This window comes from Camellia sinensis, chromosome 8 (assembly GCF_055761805.1).
Source record: "Camellia sinensis isolate YWXY chromosome 8, ASM5576180v1, whole genome shotgun sequence".
NCBI classification, from domain to species: domain Eukaryota; kingdom Viridiplantae; phylum Streptophyta; class Magnoliopsida; order Ericales; family Theaceae; genus Camellia; species Camellia sinensis.
This window is the reverse complement of record NC_138968.1, coordinates 33,458,768-33,478,975: the sequence shown is the minus strand read 5'-3', so window position 1 is coordinate 33,478,975 and position 20,208 is coordinate 33,458,768. Positions and strand designations below refer to the sequence as shown.

At 37.5% G+C, this 20,208-nt stretch overlaps 1 protein-coding gene across 1 annotated transcript; it reads left to right on the top strand.

The window, feature by feature from the left end:
• Positions 1-2,315: 2,315 nt before the first annotated feature.
• Positions 2,316-12,016, top strand: LOC114313091 (Leucine-rich repeat protein kinase family protein). The gene is made up of 4 exons (XM_028259433.2): positions 2,316-2,977; positions 3,914-4,174; positions 4,288-5,160; positions 11,288-12,016. Exons 1-4 carry the CDS (start codon positions 2,548-2,550, stop codon positions 11,776-11,778), a joined length of 2,055 nt encoding a protein of 684 aa, XP_028115234.2. The 5' UTR covers positions 2,316-2,547; the 3' UTR covers positions 11,779-12,016.
• The last annotated feature ends 8,192 nt before the right edge of the window (positions 12,017-20,208 follow it).

The following is a 20,208-nucleotide window of genomic DNA, read 5'->3' as shown; positions in this document are numbered from 1 at the left end:
TTCACATTGTTAACAGGCCGGGCCGGGCCTGCCCCGGACCGCCCACGGGCTATGGGCGGGTTTCGGGCAGCCACGGGCACGGGCCAATTTTATACTCTTATCAATGTGAATGTTAACATGTCAATGTGAATATTCGCATTGTCAACAGGCCGGACCGGGCCCGCCCCGGGCTGCCTACGGGCCGTGGGCGGGTTTTGGGCAGCCACGGGGTGCGGGCCAATTTTATACTCTTATCAATGTGAATATTAACATCTCAATGTGAATATTCACATTGTCAACGGGCCGTGGGTGGGTTTCGGGCAGCCACGGGGCGCAAGCTAATTTTACACTCTTATCAATGTAAATGTTAACATGTCAATGTGAATATTCACATTGTCAACGGGCCGGGCCGAGCCCGCCCCGGGCAGCGGGCGGGCTTTTGGCCGCCCACGGGACGCTGACCAATTTTATACTCTTATCAATATGAATGTTAACATGTCAATGTGAATATTCACATTGTCAACGGGCCGGGCCAGGCCCGCCCCGGGCCACCGGCAGGCTTTTGGCCGCCTATGGGCCGCAGACCAATTTTATACTCTTATCAATGTGAATGTTAACATGTTAACGTGAATATTCACATTGTCAACGGCCCGGACCGGGCCCGCCCCGGGCCGCCCATGGGCCGCGAGCGGGTTTTGCACCACCACGGGACGTGGGCCAATTTTATACTCCTATTAATATGAATGTTAACATGTCAATGTGAATATTCACATTGTCAACGGGCCGGGCCTGCCCCAGCTCGCAGACGGATTTTGGGCCGCCCACGGGCCAATTTTACATTCCTACCAATGTGAATTTAAAAATATGAATGTTTACATCATAAAATTACGAACCGTTCAAAAAATATTTATAAGGGTATCAAAATTAAATATAAGGGCATAAGTGTCCAAGAAAATAGTGTAAATCAAGAAAAATGACTTTATGGAATAAAACTATACATACATGAGACTAAATAGGTTAAAAAATTCATTCATGAACTTCTTGAGTTAAAACACTTCTAAATGAGATTTATCTATAATTTTTTCTAAAATTTATATTTATATAAAATATTTAGTAAAAAATGAGCAATGCTACGTCGCTCGAAGACAGCCCCCCCGAATCCCTCTAAAGGCAAAAACGACGTCGTTTTTGCCTTCTTTTTTTTTTTGGTTGAATCTGAAACGAAGAAGAAGATGGAAGAAGAAGGAGGGGGAAGGAGGAGAGGGAGGAGGAGGGACTGGAGGAGGAGGAGGAGGAGGAGGAGGAGGATGAGGAGGAGGAGGGACTGGAGGGGGCCCAACAAATGGGGCGGAGGCGGAGGCGAGGGGCGGAGACGGCAAAGGCAGGGGCTGCGAGGGGCGAGGCTGTGACGGCGGACCTGCGAAGGCGACGGCGGAGGCGAGGCTGCGACGATCTGGCGGAGGCAACGGCGGACGCTGCGACGATCGGGCAGAGGACTGCGACAGCTGAGACTTGCCTCCTCTTCCCCTCTCTTCTCTTTCCCCTCTCTTTCTCTCCTCTGTGATTTCGAGGGATTCAGGAGAAAAAAATTAGGGAAACAAATCATTTTTCGTAAAAATTTTTACAGTCTTAACATTATCTTATAATTAAAAATATATATGATATATTTTTTTTAAAAGGAATGTGTATTAAAAATTTTCATAATTAGGCTTAGTTTGGGAAGACTAAATAAGTGCACTTTTTGACTTTTTATGAAATATGGGTTGGGTTTGGGTTGGGTTTGAAGTGATGTGTTAGAGAAATGATGTGACTTAAATAAGATGATATGACTTAAATAAGATAGTAACTTTTTAATTTTTTGTCTTTTTTAATTATGCCAAACTTAAGCTTAATACGAGCATTAATACCCTAGTACTTTTTATTAAATTCAAATATTGTCTTTTAATGGAATGGTACGAAAACCCACAAATCTATTCTCTTCACCTGACACATAATACATAACACCAAGGATCCTTTAGAGTGAAATTTTTCTAAAATTTTCTAGAGTGCTATATTGTGTGATTGAGATTTACTGACAAATCACTCTAGAGGATCCTTGCTCAATACATACAGCTTGAGCGTCCATGAATCCTCATACTCATTCAGAAGGTCATCATGTCTAACGGCCCAACTTGTTTGCTCTCTTTCGAGCCTGAAATATCTCATCCCCTCTGATCTTGCCACGTCAAATCGTCCCCACTTCATTGCTGAGGTGGGACAATCAGGGTCGTACACTCTCATTCATTGTGTTTTCATTGCGACAGTATGGACTTCTCTGCAACTTTTGTCTCTTCCTCACCAGCCTTCTTCTCATTGTCCAAGAGAGAGAGTGAAGAGTTACTTTCGGTTCTGTGTGGACACTTCCGTGAGATTCGAACCCTCGGTCTCTGTTCTGCAAGTCAAAACAAAACAAAGACAAGCACAGAGAGAGAGAGAGAGAGAGAACCAGAATAGCAAGAAAACCCAGCACCAGAAAACATTTCTAGACAGAAAAGAGTTTATCTTCGTCCATTTGAGCCCAAATCAGTAATGGGTTTCCCAGCATTTCTCTTCTCTCTCCTTCTTTTCATCACACTCACTCACGCTCCACCTGTTTGTGGAATTGCCGAGCTCGGAGCACTCATGGACATCAAGGCTAGTCTTGACCCAGAGAACAGGTTTTTGACCTCATGGACTGTTTTGGGTGATCCTTGTGGTGGTTCGTTTGAGGGCGTGGCGTGTAATGAGAAGGGTCAGGTGGCTAACATTTCGTTGCAGGGCAAAGGGCTCGCCGGAAAGTTGTCTCCGGCGATTGGTGGGCTCAAGCACTTGACGGGTCTTTACTTGCATTATAACTCTTTATGTGGAGAAATACCCAGACAGATTTCGAATCTGACTCAGCTGAGTGATATTTACCTCAATGTCAACAATCTATCTGGCAACATTCCTCCTGAACTTGGGAACATGGCTAGTTTACAAGGTTGGTCGGTGGTTCATGTGTTCTCTCTCTCTCTCTCTCTCTCTATATATATATATATATACATATATATAACTCTTTATATAGATAGACACACATATAATATATGTGTGTTTATGTTTGTATTTTCATCTGAACTCAAATGTGCTTTCTATCTTTTTAAGCAAATGGATTATTCCCAAGTTTTCTTAGGAATGTTGAATGTGAGATACTTTCTTGTTTTTTCTTTCTATGGGTGGAGTCTCTCTCTCTCTCTCTCTATATATATATATATATATATCTGTGTGTGTGTGTGTGTGTGTGTGTGTGTGTGTGTGTGGGTTTTCTATTTTCAGCTGAACTCAAAACGGTCTTCTATCTTTTTAAGCAAATGGGTTGTCTCCAAGTTTTCTTAAGAATGTTGAATGTGAGATACTACAATGTTTCTGGGTTTTTTTTTCTATGGTTGGAGTATATTGTTCTCAAACGGTTTTTACATCTCTCTCTCTCTCTCTCTCTCTCTCTCTCTCTCTCTGTTTTCTTGTGCTGTACTCATATTGCTGAATGAATGTGATGGAGATCCTACTTTGCTTTTTGTCTGAGGTTTTGTGTGTGTCGTATTTTTGGAGTTTAACATCTGGGTTCTCTGTAGTTCGGACAGTATATTGAGGTCCCAAATTTGAGAATATAACTGTTCAATCTTGTTAAAAAAACTTATGTTCTTCTGCATCTATGTTTAATCATATTGGTTTTCTTTGAGATTTCTGCGCTGTTCAATATTTTTTTTTGGAGATAGTTTTTATTAATCTTTAACCTCCTTATGCAAACTATTCCGTGGGTGTTTTCTTTGTGAAGTGTTAATCTTGTTTAGCGGTTTGGCTTTTGGCTTTTGGCTTTTGGGTTTTTGTTCTTGTTTTTATGATTCTAAAACTTTGCTTGTATTTTGCATTTGCTCTGTAGTTTTGCAGCTTTGTTATAACCAGTTCACTGGAAGCATACCAACACAACTGGGGTCTCTGAAAAAGCTTAGTGTTCTTGCTCTTCAATCAAATCAATTGAGTGGTGCTATCCCCGCAAGCTTAGGGAATTTGGGAATGTTAGTGAGGCTAGACTTGAGTTTTAATCGCCTCTTTGGTTCGATTCCCACAAAACTAGCCGATGCTCCTCTGCTGGAAAATCTAAATGTCCGAAATAATACTCTTTCCGGCAATGTACCTCCCAGTAAGAAAGTTTATTACTCACATATGACTTACATTTAATTTTTAATGTAACAATAAAAATGTTTGAAACATTGAAAACCCTGTTTGGTTTTGTTTTCGTTGTGGATCGTGTAGCTCTGAAGAGATTAGTTGAAGGGTTTCAATACAAAAACAACCCTGGATTATGTGGAGTTGGATTTTCAGCTTTGAGAACTTGCACTACTTCAGATCAAATAGATCCAAACAGGCCTGAACCTTATGCGAGTGGTACAACTGGTCTCTCAACAAGAGACATCCCTGAGACAGCAAACTTGAAGTTGAATTGCGGCCAAACTCGATGCTCGAATTCCTCTAAAACCCCACGAGCTTCTATTGCTATTGGAGTAATTATTGTTACTATTGGATTGTCAGCTCTAGGAATTCTGACCTTTTTGCAATTTCGTCGGCGAAAACAGAGACTTGGGAGTGCATTTGATATATCTGATATCCGCGTAAGTACTGACCAGGCCGTGGAGATTTACAAGAAGAACGGCTCTCCCCTTATCAGCCTTGAGTACTCCAATGGGTGGGACCCATTGGCAGATGGTCGCAGTTTCGGTTGTTTCACCCAAGAGGTTTTGCAAAGCTTTAGGTTCAATTTGGAAGAGGTAGAGTCCGCTACTCGATGCTTTGCTGAAAAAAATTTCTTGGGTAAGAGCAACTTCTCGGCAACGTATAGTGGAATTTTGAGAGATGGATCGCTTGTTGCTATTAAGAGGATCACGAAAGCAAGCTGCAAGTCCGAGGAAGCTGAGTTCTTGAAGGGGCTGAACATTTTGACTACGTTGAGACATGAAAATTTGGTTAGGTTGAGAGGGTTTTGCTGTTCGAAAGGCCGCGGTGAATGTTTTCTCATTTACGATTTTATTCCAAATGGGAATTTGCTGCACTATCTTGACCTGAAGGAGGGGGATAATCCGGTGCTTGAGTGGCCCACCAGAGTTTCTATCATCAGTGGCATTGCCAAAGGTCAGTTATTGTTTTTTATTTCTTGAAGTTTCAAACTGATTAATTTCGTTTGCATTGATTTTTGTAGGCATGGATTCACCATTCATTATAATTATCATCAACAAAAGGGGCTTTTAAAAAGGCAATTTATGGCATTTATTTCATCAAAATGTTTTTTTAGACATGCTACAACAGAAAATCGTTTTGATTGTTAGATAGAAGGCCTGTAATGATCACATTTTCAATTTAGATTCCAAAAAGCCATTTTCCTTGCTTCATTTTGAGTTCATCCGTAAAACTTCAATTCCAAGGGGTCATGGACCTGAACACTTTGACATAACAAGAAAATTTTCCAAAAAAAACATGAGAGACAACACGTGAGAGACATGTACAAAATATATTATTTATATATTTATTATATTCCATATACATGACCATTTATTCCAAAAATAACAATTTAAAAAAAAAAATCTTTTATAATTGAATTTTAAGTTATTTTATTTAAATTTGTAATGTATTTCATGTGTGTCTAAGTAATATATATGTTTACCAAGTTTTTTTAAGAATGTACGAGTCTAGACATTTTTTAAAAATAGTAAAACATGTTTTAGACATATGTCTGACATGTGTTGGGAAGTGACCCGATGATTGTCGGAGCCTCTTAGGAGCTAATTAAAGAAAAACCCATTTCAAACAATTGGGATTCTGTATGTTAATATAATATTGCTAATTGTATAACTTTCTCTTTTCACTTTATTCTTTCGGTGGTTTCAATCATCACTTGGTATCCAATGTTATTTCTTCTCTCTATAAAGAGAGAGTTCATTTCTCTTGTAAAGACACAACACATAATACAGAAAACATTTTGCTCTCTAGCTTCTCTCATTCTTTGCTCTCTAGCTTCTCTCTCAAACTAATCTTTCATGGTATCAGAGCACATCAACCTGTCCGAAATTTTCTCCTGAGTCCAACGGCACCAAGCCCGTTCTCAGAAAAGCCAACACGCGCCCACACGCGCCGCCCTTAGCCTCCGCGCGTCAACACGACCGCCACCACTCGCACACGCGCCCACACTCGCCAACTCCTGTCGCTCACTTCCGCCACGCGCACACACGCGCCCACACGTCCGCGGCTCCCATACGCCGCGCCTGCTACCATACGCGTACCGTGCGCCGCTTTGCTAGTGTGCACCCGCGTGCGCCAAACAAGCTATCGTGAGCCGCGCCTGCGCCTGTCTGCTAACGTGCGCCGTTGCCTTCCTGCTAACGTGCTCCTCCCTGCACTCTGCTAACGTGCGCCGCTGACATCATTGCTGACATCATCTCTGTCCAGCATACCTTTCCTTGCTATTTTCGACCTTCCGGACTCACTGGTACACTCTGTTTTACCTAATTTTGCTCCTACGGATCTATTTCTATCACTTTAACCCTACTCAACTAGTAATATGGATCGTCATGATGCCTCTCATCCCATTTCCGTCATTTTAAATGGTTCAAACTATGTTCTGTGGGCCCAAGCTATGTCCTCTTTCCTCAAAGGCAAGAAGCTCTGGCGAATTGTCACCGGGGATGTGGCTAAACCAGTAAAAGACAGTGCCACTACTGAAACTCCTGTTCATACTGCTACATATGAAGACCGACTTGAGGAATGAGACAGTAAGAATTACCAAATCATTACCTGGTTTCGTAATACCTCTATTACCTCTATCAGTCTTCAATTTGGCCGTTTTCAGCTTGACTCTGTAACTACTCCTGCGAAAGACATCTGGAAGTTTTTGAAAGAACGATACCAGACTACTGGTCTTGCCCATCAATATCAACTTCAGAACCAACTTCACCGCATGCGCCAAGAATCCACTCAGTCCATTAATGACTTCCTTTCTCAAATGTACTCTGTTTGGGATCAGCTTGCTCTTTCCGAACCAACATGGCATGACCCCGAAGATGCCGTTTTATTTACTATCCATCGCAACCAGCAAAGGTTGGTGCAATTTCTCATGGCTCTTACCTCATCTTTTGAGCCCGTACGTGCCTCTCTGCTTCATCGCCATCCATTGCCCACTCTTGAACAAGCAATTTCTGAGCTGCTATCCGAGGAGACTCGTCTCGGTACTCTTCAAACTCATCATGTGGACTCTGTTCTTGCCACTCCTCCGTCCCGGCCATCATTTCCCCAACGGACTACTGCTTGCCTCTACTGTCAGAATCGGGGCCTTCCTTCAACCCATCTCCTGGTCCATTGCCCCGTCAGATCCTGCCGCTACTGCAACAAACTTGGTCCTGGCCATCTGCAACAGGATTGTTTTCGCAATCCCTCTCGCTCATCCTCCAATAGCCACTCCTCTCGCGGTGGCTCTTCCCGGGGAAACTTTCACCGTTCCGGCAATCAGTCTCATCACACTGCTGCTGCTGCTTCCGGGAATCAGTCTCATCCCACTGACACTGCCACCTCTGCCGGGTTCTCTGAGTCACCTACTCCATCTACCCCTCGCTTTTCTCCAACAGATGTAGAGGCCATGCTCAAACAGCTTCTCTCCCCATCTGGTACACCTCCTCCTACTGCTTTGTCTGTCATTCCAGGTAACTCTTCTTGGTATTTTGACTCTGCCTGTTGTAATCATATGACCTCCAGTTCTACTATTTTTTCTTCATTATCTTCCTCTCCTCATATTCCCTCAATACATACTGCTGATGGTTCTCTCATGTCTGTTCGTCATGTTGGTACTGTTTCCACCTCTTCTTTATCCATACCTCACGTTTATCATATCCCTGCTCTTACCTTAAACCTTATTTCCATTGGTCAATCATGTGAACTTGGTCTAACTGTCACATTTTCTGCTACTGATTGTTTGGTACAGGACCCTCAGACAGGGCAGACTATTGGGATCGGCCGTAAGCATGGACGTCTCTATGAACTCATTCACCTTCATGTTCCTGCCTCTCCTCAAATTGCTGCTCCTACATCTACTTCCTCATTATCTCCCTTTCATCTTTGGCATTGTCGCTTAGGGCATATTTCTGTTAATCGCTTAAGGTCTTTGGTTTCTAGTGGAAAGTTGGGTCATGTAATTCCCGATAATTTCGATTGTATACCCTGTCAACTTGCCAAACAACCTGCTTTATCATTTAATAAAAGTACTTCTGTTTCTCTTGCACCTTTTGATCTTATACATTCGGACATTTGGGGACCCTCACCTACTACTACTATGGGGGGATCCCGCTATTTTGTTGTTTTTATTGATGATTTTTTCCGGTTTACTTGGCTTTTTCTCATGAAACATAGGTCTGAATTGAAACACATTTATTATCGTTTTGCACAAATGGTCCACACCCAATTCTCCAAAACCATCAAAATTTTTCGCTCTGACAATGCTATGGAATATCGGGATTCAGATTTCCTTTCCTTTCTTCAGCATCATGGTACATTGCCTCATCGTTCCTGTGCTGGCACATCCCAGCAAAATGGCCGCGCTGAACGGAAACATAGGCATATTCTTGACACTACTCGCGCTCTCCTTCTCTCTTCTTCCTGCCCTGAAAACTTTTGGGGAGAAGCTGCCCTCACTGCTGTTTACACTATCAACTGTGCTCCTACACCTGTCCTCCATAATCAAACTCCCTTTGAACGTCTGCATGGCACTCCCCCTCCGTACGCCAATCTCCGGGTTTTTGGCTCTGCCTGCTTTGTTCTACTTCAATCCCATGAACACACCAAGCTTGAACCTCGCTCTCGTCTTTGTTGTTTTCTTGGGTATGGCATTGAACATAAAGGCTTCCGCTGTTGGGATCCTCTCTCTAAACGTCTTCGTATCTCCCGCCATGTCGTTTTCTGGGAACACCAAATGTTTTCCTCGCTATCCTCTTTTCACTTACCCGGACTTTCCACTATTGCACTATTTACTAATCCTTCCATCGATCTTTTCTCTGCTGATTTTGATACAGGTTCCTCCTCCATCGAGACGCCCTTGCTCACCCCTGATCCTGTCCAGCCTGCTCTACCTGAAGGTCTACCTCTTGCTACCACACCTCCTTCTCCACCGGCTCTTCCTCTCACCGATCCTCCTCCGGGTCGACCACGCCGGGTAACTCAACCTTCTATCCATCTTCGTGATTATATTGTTGGATCTGCTGCCTTCTCTACTTATGAACCTACCTCCTATCGTGAGGCTTGTACTAATTCTCTTTGGCAGCAAGCTATGACTGATGAACTCCATGCCTTGGATAAAGCTCATACTTGGGATCTTGTTGATCTTCCTCCTGGCAAGACTGCAATTGGCTGCAAATGGGTTTACAAAATCAAAACACATTCTGATGGCTCTATTGAACGCTACAAAGCTCGTCTTGTTGCCAAGGGCTTCAACTAAGAATATGGCATTGATTATGAGGAGACATTCTCTCCTGTTGCTCGGCTTACATCTGTTCGCAGTTTACTTGCTGTTGCTACTGCTCGCCACTGGGGGCTCTTTCAGATGGATGTCAAAAATGCTTTCCTCAATGGTCATCTCCTTGAGGAGGTCTACATGCAACCTCCACCTGGGTCCACTTTTCCACCTCATCAGGTTTGCAAACTACAGCGTGCTCTCTATGGTCTCAAGCAAGCACCTCGTGCTTGGTTTGCTACGTTCAGTTCTACCATTCTTGCCTTCGGATTCACCTCTAGTTCCTATGACTCTGCTCTCTTTATACGGACTACTTCTAATGGTACTACTCTTCTTCTTCTGTATGTGGATGATATGATTATCACTGGTAATGATACAGCTGGTATTCTCCACCTCAAACAATTTCTCCACCAACAATTTGAGATGAAGGACCTTGGTACTCTTAACTACTTCTTAGGCCTTGAAGTATCTCATGATTCTACTGGTTCCTATTTGTCCCAGGCCAAATATGCATCCGATCTTCTGGCTCGTGCTGGTCTTACTGATTGCGAAACTGCGTCTACTCCGATTGATCCTCAGATTCGTCTCACTCCTCTCGATGGCACTCTTCTCTCTGATGCTACTCTTTATCGCCAGCTCGTCGGCAGTCTTGTCTATCTCACAGTCACTCGTCCTGACATTGCCTATGCTGTTCACATTGTCAGTCAGTACATGTCAGCTCCTCGCACTCCCCACTATACTGCTCTACTCCGCATCCTTCGCTACCTCAAAGGCACTCTGTTCCATGGTCTTCACTTCTCGGCTTCTTCCTCTCTTGACCTACGTGCCTTTTCCGATGCTGATTGGGCTGGGGATCCTACGGATCGACGCTCCACCACGGGATTCTGCTTCTTCTTAGGGGATTCTCTTCTTGCTTGGCGTAGCAAAAAACAATCTCTCACTGCCCGCTCTAGCACCGAAGCTGAATACCGAGCTCTTGCTGATACTACTCAGGAACTTCTCTGGCTTCGCTGGCTCCTTGCTGATATGGGAGTTTCTTCATCTACTCCTACCCCTCTCTACTGTGACAATCGGAGTGCTATTCAGATTGCTCACAATGATGTTTTTCATGATCGCACCAAACATATTGAGATTGATTGTCATTTCATTCGCCAGCATGTTACTTGTGGAACTGTTCATCTTCTTCCTATTGCTTCAGTCGATCAACCCGCTGATATCTTCACTAAGGCTCATCCTCCTGGCCGCTTTAATGATCTTGTTTCCAAACTCAACTTGGTAGATGCTTTCCCTCCTTGAGTTTGCGGGGGGCTGTTAATATAATATTGCTAATTGTATAACTTTCTCTTTTCACTTTATTCTTTCGGTGGTTTCAATCATCACTTGGTATCCAATGTTATTTCTTCTCTCTATAAAGAGAGAGTTCATTTCTCTTGTAAAGACACAACACATAATACAGAAAACATTTTGCTCTCTAGCTTCTCTCATTCTTTGCTCTCTAGCTTCTCTCTCAAACTAATCTTTCACTGTACATTTTCAAGATTTTGTGTCTTCCCATATTGGACTTTCCATCAAAAATATTTATGGATTACTCTTTTTTACATTGATTTTACTGTATAGACTTAATTTGCTTTTTTTAAAAAGTAAGCTTCGTCCATCTTTGTAAGCAGGCATAGAGTATTTACATGGGTGCACTGTGAACAAGCCTGCTTTAGTTCACCATAGAGTATAGACTTAATTTGCTTTTTAAGCTTTGTCCATCTTTGTAAGCAGGCATAGAGTATTTACATGGGTGCACTGTGAACAAACCTGCTTTAGTTCACCAAAACATATCAGCAGAGAAGGTGCTCATCGACCAGCGATTCAAACCTTTGCTCTCTAATTCAGGCCTACACAAACTTCTGACCAATGACACAGTCTTCTCAGCACTCAAGGCATGTGCTGCCATGGGATATCTAGCTCCCGAGTACACCAACACAGGCCGGTTCACAGAGAAAAGCGACATTTATGCTTTTGGTGTACTTGTCTTACAGATCCTATCAGGGAAGAGGAAACTTGTGAGCTCCATACGAGTTGCTGCTGAGTTATGCAGATTTGCTGATTTCATTGATCCAAATCTTCATGGCCGGTTCTCTGAATACGAAGCTGCAAAGCTTGCGAAAGTTGCTTTGATGTGCACCAATGAATCTCCAGATCAGAGGCCGTGTATGGATGCAATCGTAGCAATCATTCTTGAACTAGGTAACTGCACTAACTGTTTCTGATTTTTGTGACCGACTTGATTTGATTATTCAGCGATTGCCTGAGAACTGGGTAACTGCACTAACTGTGTCTTCATCACTTGTTCGCGATATTGTTGTTATTTGCTGTGTCCTTTAGCTGAGGACTGAGCTCTGTTGTGAAATGTCTTTATGGTCTAGTTTGTTGTAGCTTAGGTATGGAAGTTTATGGTAGATTTTCACATGTAAACACTTGTATTAATCAAATATTTGCTTTTTTAAAGTGGTGGTTTTCCTAAATTAGTGAAACTGTTATATGATAGATCTTTTTGAATCTTTCAAGGATGTAGTTGTTCCATTCATGATGTTGTTCTTGCTAGATGACATTCTAGTCACAGAACGCTGTGAGGCAGATCATCTAATGTTTTGTGATTCTGTGAAAGAAGTCTGCACAAGTTGTTCGTATTTGACCATCTGATTTAATGTTTAACAGTAAAGACACCTTGAGTTTGTTCCACTTGAGTTGGAACAACCTTTTTTTCTTTAATTTTTTTTTCCCTTTTTTTTTTTTTGGTGATTTAGAGGAAGGTTCAAAACAGAACAGAAAAGCAAGAAACACCACAGGAAGATTGGGGGGTTAACAAACACCAGTCATGTCAGCAACTGGTGAGAGGTGAGGGTCTTTTCACACTCATATGCTCAACGGCGATGTGGGACTTCATTTTACAGCCTCACCCCTAGCGTGCTCAATCGGCAACACATACAGGCTAACAACACGTATCCTATCCATTCCTAAGGACTCCGACTCTCATACAATGTTACATATTTTTGGGTAGAATATAACTCAAAAAACTAGCTTAAGAGATGCGACTGTCTTTATATTTTTGTACTTAACATTACATTAGGATTCAGATGAGGGATTTCTTTTCACACGATTCAAAAATTCGCGTCTTGTTTGGATTCTTTGAACCCCATTTGCTGCCATGGTCAATGGTCGCCGTGCAGTGCAGTTGAGTGATGTTGCCATCACATGTTCACAGATAGAGCAGAGAGTAGATAGGACATGCTATCATAAATTGTCATGAGAACAATGGGAAAGACCATTTATGACTTTTAGACCCTACTGAGCCCATCACATGCCAACTATAATAATAGACAAGGCCAATAGTTTATATCAGTTACATGTGGCTTTGATTATTTCTCAAGGCAACCAATGGAATCCTTTAGTTATAGCTCCATTTAAATATTTGTATTTTTTTAATTTTTGATATGATGAAAAATAAATTCAATGAAAACTTTCTTCTTGTGTCAAAGAAAACAAGTTTGTTAATGTCCTCACATTACTATCGGCATTGCCAACGCCACTACCACAAGTTTGGATCCTCGGATGTCCTCTCTTGCGGCCCTTCTAGTGGCGCTCCAAAACGACGTCGTTTTGGAGGAAAATTTCAATTAAAAAAAAAAATGCAAAACAGAGCAAACCAGAGAGGGGAAGAAGAAAGAATGGAGAAGGAGGAAGGCAGCAGAAGAATGAAGGGATTAGAAGGAAGGTAGTCGTCGTGGCCCAATCATCTGTTACCTGTGTATGTTCAATGGGTCGAATAAACAACAAAGATGAATAGAACACAAAATTTCCTCAACAACAAATTATCAAAATTCCAAATCATCAACACTTCATAAACATATATAAGAAAAACCCACAAAATTAAACACACAAAAAAAAAAAATTGAAAACCCACCAACCATTCAACAAAGCCAAAAAGGACAAAAACCACAAATGCAAGCAAAAGTATACACTGTACCTGAAGAAACCACCAATCAGTAAAGGAAAAAGAGGATCCAGAATTTGAGTTAGCATCAAATTCACCTTCTCATCCAAATCTATCAAATACCCACAACACCAAATCATTCACCGTCCATTTATATCAATCAACCACCATAACCCACCTCCTCCACCACCAGCGTTGCCATCAACCCATAGTTCACTAGCAAAACCCAGGAAAAAAACCTGATTTTTTAAAGAAAACCGGCCACCTGGTGGTTCAGTTTGGCGGTGGTGGAGGCCTGCGAAACCGGGTTGGTTCTTCAATTGCTATTGCGTATGTTTGAGAGATAGAACGAGGAAGAGAGTGTGTACTTATACAATGAGGTGATTGGGCGACGGCGGCGACTAGGGAGTGGAAGCGGCCAAACCCTAGATCTAGATCGAGATGGTGGGAAGAGACCAAGGGTCTGCCGCTACCTTCCTTCTTCTCCCTTCTCTGGTTTGCTCTGTTCTGTCTTTTCTTTTCTTTTTAATTTTTTTAATTAAAATTTTGTCCCAAAACGACGTTGTTTTGAGACACCGCAGGAGAGGGCCGCAGAGAGGGCGACCGAGGATCCGAACTCCATTACCACCATCTCTTTCTCTCCGAAACCTAGCCTCTACTTCTTTCACTATTGCTGTCATTCTATCACCACTACTTCCACCACCTTCACGGTCCAACTAATCTTTAGTGTGTTAGTTTCAAAGTTGTAACTAAGGGTTTGTTTGAGATAATTTAAATAAGTATACTTTATAATTTTTTACGAAAAGATGTGTAGAAAAGTAAAGAATTAATGTGAGATAATTTATGTCAAATAGTGCCTAAACATAAAAAAATAAAAAAATTTATACGAAAATTTTCTAAAAAAGTTTTTCGTTAGAGAATTTTTCTACGAAACAAACGGCACATTAGTGTTGAAATGAATTCAGCTATGTCTACATTTGTCTCTTTCCCTGAATCAAGAATAGATCACTAAAAACCCAAATGAGAAAATATTGAAAACAATACAAGAACTAAAAAAAAAACTTGACTTTGTTAGGTAGCATTTGGTAACGTTTACGTTTTTTATTTATATTTATAAAATTTTTATAAATTAATTTTTGTTTATTTTTAGAAAAATATAAACTACAAATACGTTTGATTTGAACAAAATATTTGAAATTTTTTAAAAACATAAACTAAAAAATATGTTTATCCAAACCTAAAATATTTATATTTATTATTTATGATTTATGACAATGGAATCCTACATATTATAATTGGAAAAAAAAATATTTGAAAAACAAAATTATTTGAGAAAAAAATTGAAAAAAAAAATAATTGAAAAAAAAATTGTTAGTTAAAATTTTAAATTTGTGTTTAAAAACCAACGTAAATTCATTTTTTGAGTTTACGTTTTTTCCTTAAATTTACAAATTAAGACAACTATTTATAAACCAAAAAAATTATCAAAAAAATTTTTATGACAATTTTTAAAATTTTTATAAATATAAATTAAAAACTAATAATGAAATTGTTACAGACCTATTTGGGGTAAACGTTTTTAGTCATTTTTTTGACCTGGCTCGATCTGAAGTCCATATATTATATTTTAAGCCCTAGTCTAAAATAATATTACCATTCTAAATTGTTGTAGTTATATGTAATTTTTATAGTTTAGTTGACGCGATCACTTTAAATATTTATATTAAAGTAATATTTGCAAGTGCAATGAAAACTTCATCATAATATTTATTTTCACGTTTTATTCAATAAAAAATAATTAAAATATATATTATGAATAAAATTATTATTCATTATAAAAAAATATTATTTCATAAGAAATCTAAAAAAATAAATATTTTATTCTATTCTAAACACAACTTAAAGTTTTAATCTTGGTGGATGAATTTCCTTAAATATATTTTCTTTACTTAAAAATTATAAAACTACATAAATTATACATACACTATGGTATATACCCATATATATATATATATATATATATATACATATATTTTATATATAATATAAGATAATAATTGGACTAGGCCAAGCTGCAAGGACTATTTCAAAGTCCGAAGGGCCAAATATTCAACCCAACCCCCTTTTGTGTTTTTGATCCATGTGTGGTGTAGAGCGGTGTTTTGGAAAGTTAGTAAAAAATTAATTTTTTAATTTTTTTTTTTTGTAATTTTTTGACTTTTTGTGTTAAAAAAGTTGGGTTTTTTAATGATATTTTGTGATTTTTTTGTATAAAAAAATTAAAAAATCAAAAAATTGACTTTTTATTGTCTTCCCAAAACAACCCAGATTACTTTTAAGCATAGATTTTATTATACAAAAATACCTTTGAATCACACAATACATTTCTAAGGCATAGTTCTGGAAGTTGGTTTTGGTGGGTTAGGGGTTAAAATAGTCACAAAAAATAAAATAGGCTATTTTAGCCACAAAAAATAAAGCATCAAATCTAATCCATAATCATTACACTCTTCTCGTACAAAAAAAAAGTCAAAAAAATTAAAAAGTCAAAAAATCTTTTCCAAACTAGACTTTTTAACCTGAGGCTAAAATAGCCAAAAAATCAACCCACTTCTCAAACGGAGGCTACGTAAATTTTTGAACACATTATGTGTCTCTAACTTTATGCTTACAATTTTTTAAGCAAAAATGAAGACTTATCTATCCACACCATATGAATACTGGTAGAATTCTAATAATCTTTTCGAGTCCAGAATGTTGTTTATTTTTTATAGCATGATTTTTTTTTTGGTTTGCGACTTGCGAGTTTGCGGTCTTTGTCTTTGTACTCTCTCCGTTTCAAATTATTTGTCCGGCACAAAAAATAATAATTTTAAAAAACATATATTTTCATATTGAAAGTTTTAATTTTTTTCACTAATTAAAAGATTTTATTAAGTACTTTCAATTTGTGAAAAAAAATCTAAAAATTTTGACACAAAAAATACATTTTATTTTAAGTTTTCATTTTCTATACCGGTCAAATAATTTGAGATCGAGATAGTAGATGTTTTCCCTCAAGAATTTGTATATTTAGTTGTATAATAAAATGAAAATAAAAGAAGAGTAATGTTAGATCTCAAAAGATTTATTAAAATTTCTACTAAATATCTCATATGAATGTGAGTGTCTAATATTTTTCATAAAAAGAAAAAAAGAAAAAGTCCCATTTTGAGAAGCGACTTCCAGATTCCGGTCCAGATTAATCCTAAAATCTGATCCTCTTTTAGAATCGGCTTATTTTTTAAAAATCACTCTAAACCATGATTAAACCGGTCAACCCGCTACAAGTTCAAACAAACCGCAGTCCATGCACGGCTTCAAAATGTAAAATGCTACATTAAAATGTTCATGGGAAACCCAATCCATTATGGGAATGTAAGTACAACACAACCACCAAGCTAACTTTGTAATTATGCCGTACATATGAAAAGTTTAATATTTGTGTCTAATTTTTTTAAACATTTTTAAATGCATAATAATATTAAATTTAAAATAAATAAAATATATGTGAATTTAAAATTATATATATTTTATAATTATTTTTGATGTAATTATGACGTCACGGTTTGATCATGTTCAACCCGATGGTTGAACCAGTGATCTATCCGTCCAGTCCCCTTTCTAGTTCGCTCACTAATCCGGATTTTAAAATGGGTGATTCTACTTACACTACTATTTAACATTTTTACACCCTCCATCTCATTACACCACTAAAAAAAAATGTAATTCTCATTACACCTCCAACATATTACCAAAACTAACCTTAAATTAACTATTTCATCTCTTTACACCACTAATTTTGGTAATACGGTACTAAATAATTTACATTATTCCGGTGTTATGTTGCCGGAAAAAATAAATCTCTCTAGCATTTTGTTATTATACATTTACAAAGTCACTTTTTTTTAAACAATGATTTTTTAATTTGTGGTGGGCCTGATCGGTAATACAACGCTAATTAATTTGAATTACTCCAGTGTCATGTTACCAGACAATATTTTTTTCCCTAACATTATGTTGCCGTCCAATTAGATGATAACAAGAAATTAATTTGGATCACTTGTGAAGTGTCTGTTCTGTGATACATTATTATACAAATGGGATTACTCTAGTGTCATATTACCAAACTATGATAGAGTTGTGTAAGCCCCATTCGCTATACATTGAAAGATTACTTTTTCCTTGAAGCATTCATAAAAAAATTCATAAATTAAACACACATCCATAAAATCATACATAAAAAGTATTCATAAAATTTCAAGTGTACAAATATCCATAAAGTATCCACAAAATCTGCCATTGTTTGCATCCATTAATCAAAAATGTTATCACAATTCGTCTTGGTAATTTCTAGGCAATTTTTCTCCCCTTAATAGAAATAGACATCCACATTTTTTAGAACCTGTCAATCTCAAACGTTCCCCCTTGATCTTCCTGTTGTCTCTATAGTAACCACTTTTTACAAGCAAGTGTAAGTCTTGGTTTTCTGTCATTGCTTCCCACATCTGATGTCTTTATAACAATGACAAATCTAGTCTTCTCCCCAACGTCAGAAGCTCATTTAATTAATGATTCACAACTACTAAAAATCTAAAGATAATAAATACATTTATGCGTCAAATTATTAATAAAACTCAATACAAATTAAAAATAATATTCGTAAAAAAAAAAAAACTTAACAAACCTCGTCTATAATGAATTCATGACTAGAGTCCACTAATATTGCAGTACTTGCGTTGTTACAATAAGTATAAGTATAATCATTCTAAGCAAAAAATAAAAAATATAAAAAAAAAATAAAACTGAAAATACATGGTAATGAGAAGCCGAACAAATTAAAAAAATTCGGTTTGGGGTTACCGAAAATATATATATATATATATATTTTATTTGGTAGTTGGTTACCAGACTTATATCTTTTATTCAGCAATGTGATGCCGAACTATTTTATTTTATTCGACTTTAAACCACCGAACAAAACTCGAACACCAGCCCAAAAAAAGAAACAAAAACCTACCAAATAAATTTTAAAAAAAAAACTCACAATATCACCTTTTTGATAATTCTTCACCACCGTTTCTTCATCTATTATTTTTTTTAATGATCAAAATACTATGATTCTTACTTTTTGAAAAGAGATGTGTAAGAGAAAAGAAAAATTAAGAAAGGAAAAAGAGGAGTAAGGATTGAAAACTAAGGGGTGTAAGAAGATAACAAAATATATTTAATTTTAATGTTTTATCCTTAAAGGTAATTTCACACATGAATAAAATTAGGAGGGAAAAAAAATTTTCATATAGAGAGTATAAAGTGATAAAATAGTAGTATAAGTAGAATCATTCTTTTAAAATATTGATATAACTCATTATTACCAATCTTAACAACTTGACTCTAACTAATAAATAAATTAAAATTTTAAATATTAGTATCACATTAACAAAAAATAATATAATATGTTTTATGAAAATTGACACAAGCAAAAAATGGACAAGATAGATAATTTGTAAGCAAATGGATAATCATCAATGACAAATTATAAATCTAAATTGAAAAAATATGATAATATCATTTTTTTAAAATTTATTTATATAAATAACAAACTACTGATCAAAGTTAGGTTACATGTTAATTAATTAAAATATTAAATGTGTATAATATAATTATATCAGCTTTATAAGATTTAATATAATTTTTTTAAACTTTAAGAAATATTAATGTAATTTATCTTCTTTAATGATAAAACATGCTCGCTTATCACTAAAAAGTGTAAATTACATTGATCATCCTTGATATTTAGCAAAATATAACAAGTCCCCCAAAATTTGATATAATTACGTTGAATTTTTTGGATAAATTACACAAACCTCCCTTGAATTTTTTTTTTTAAATATAGTAAGTCTCATAATTTTGATATAATTAAACCAATCTCATTTTTAGTAAGGTTAAATGGACTTAAATTAGGACTGCACAAAATACAACCCAATCCGCTAAAATAGCCCAATTAGCATTGATCAACTTACTAACCACGGATTAGTTTGATCCGCAGTTTGAAAACGACTCACCTCGCTATATTTATATATATATATTTTGTCTCCAATGAAATATCAAAGAAAAAAAAAATCAGTAAACGAGAGATTTAAGATATGAATTTGTTGCAAATTAATATTATATATATGAAAAATATCATGTAAAATCAGTAGGAAAAATTATTCATAAATTCCATTTAAAGAAAAGTTATTCTATTTAGTCCTGGAAGTTTTCTTTCAAACCAATTAGTTATTTTAATTTTGGGTATGTTATTTCCTTGATTTGGAGATTTGGATGTTTACTTGTTTGCCCTTGTATGTGATTTTGTTTGGATTTTTTTTCCTAATGTTGGGTGTGCGTGGGTAAAGTAGGTTTTTATGTTTCTATTTTTTTGTAGGGATTTAGTGGAGTGATTTGTAGGTAGAAGATGTTATCCCGTTTGTAGTGTTATTGATGTGGCGTTTGTTTCTTTTTGTGGTGTTCGTCTCTATTTGTCACGACCCAAACCCGCCCCTATGTGTTTAGCACCGTAACCGACCAGTAATTCGTGATTACCAAAGGCCTGCTTAACAGTAAAGACAGTAATACAGAGTACAGGGGCTGGCGGAAGCCAAAACAGTAATAATAAATGTTCAAT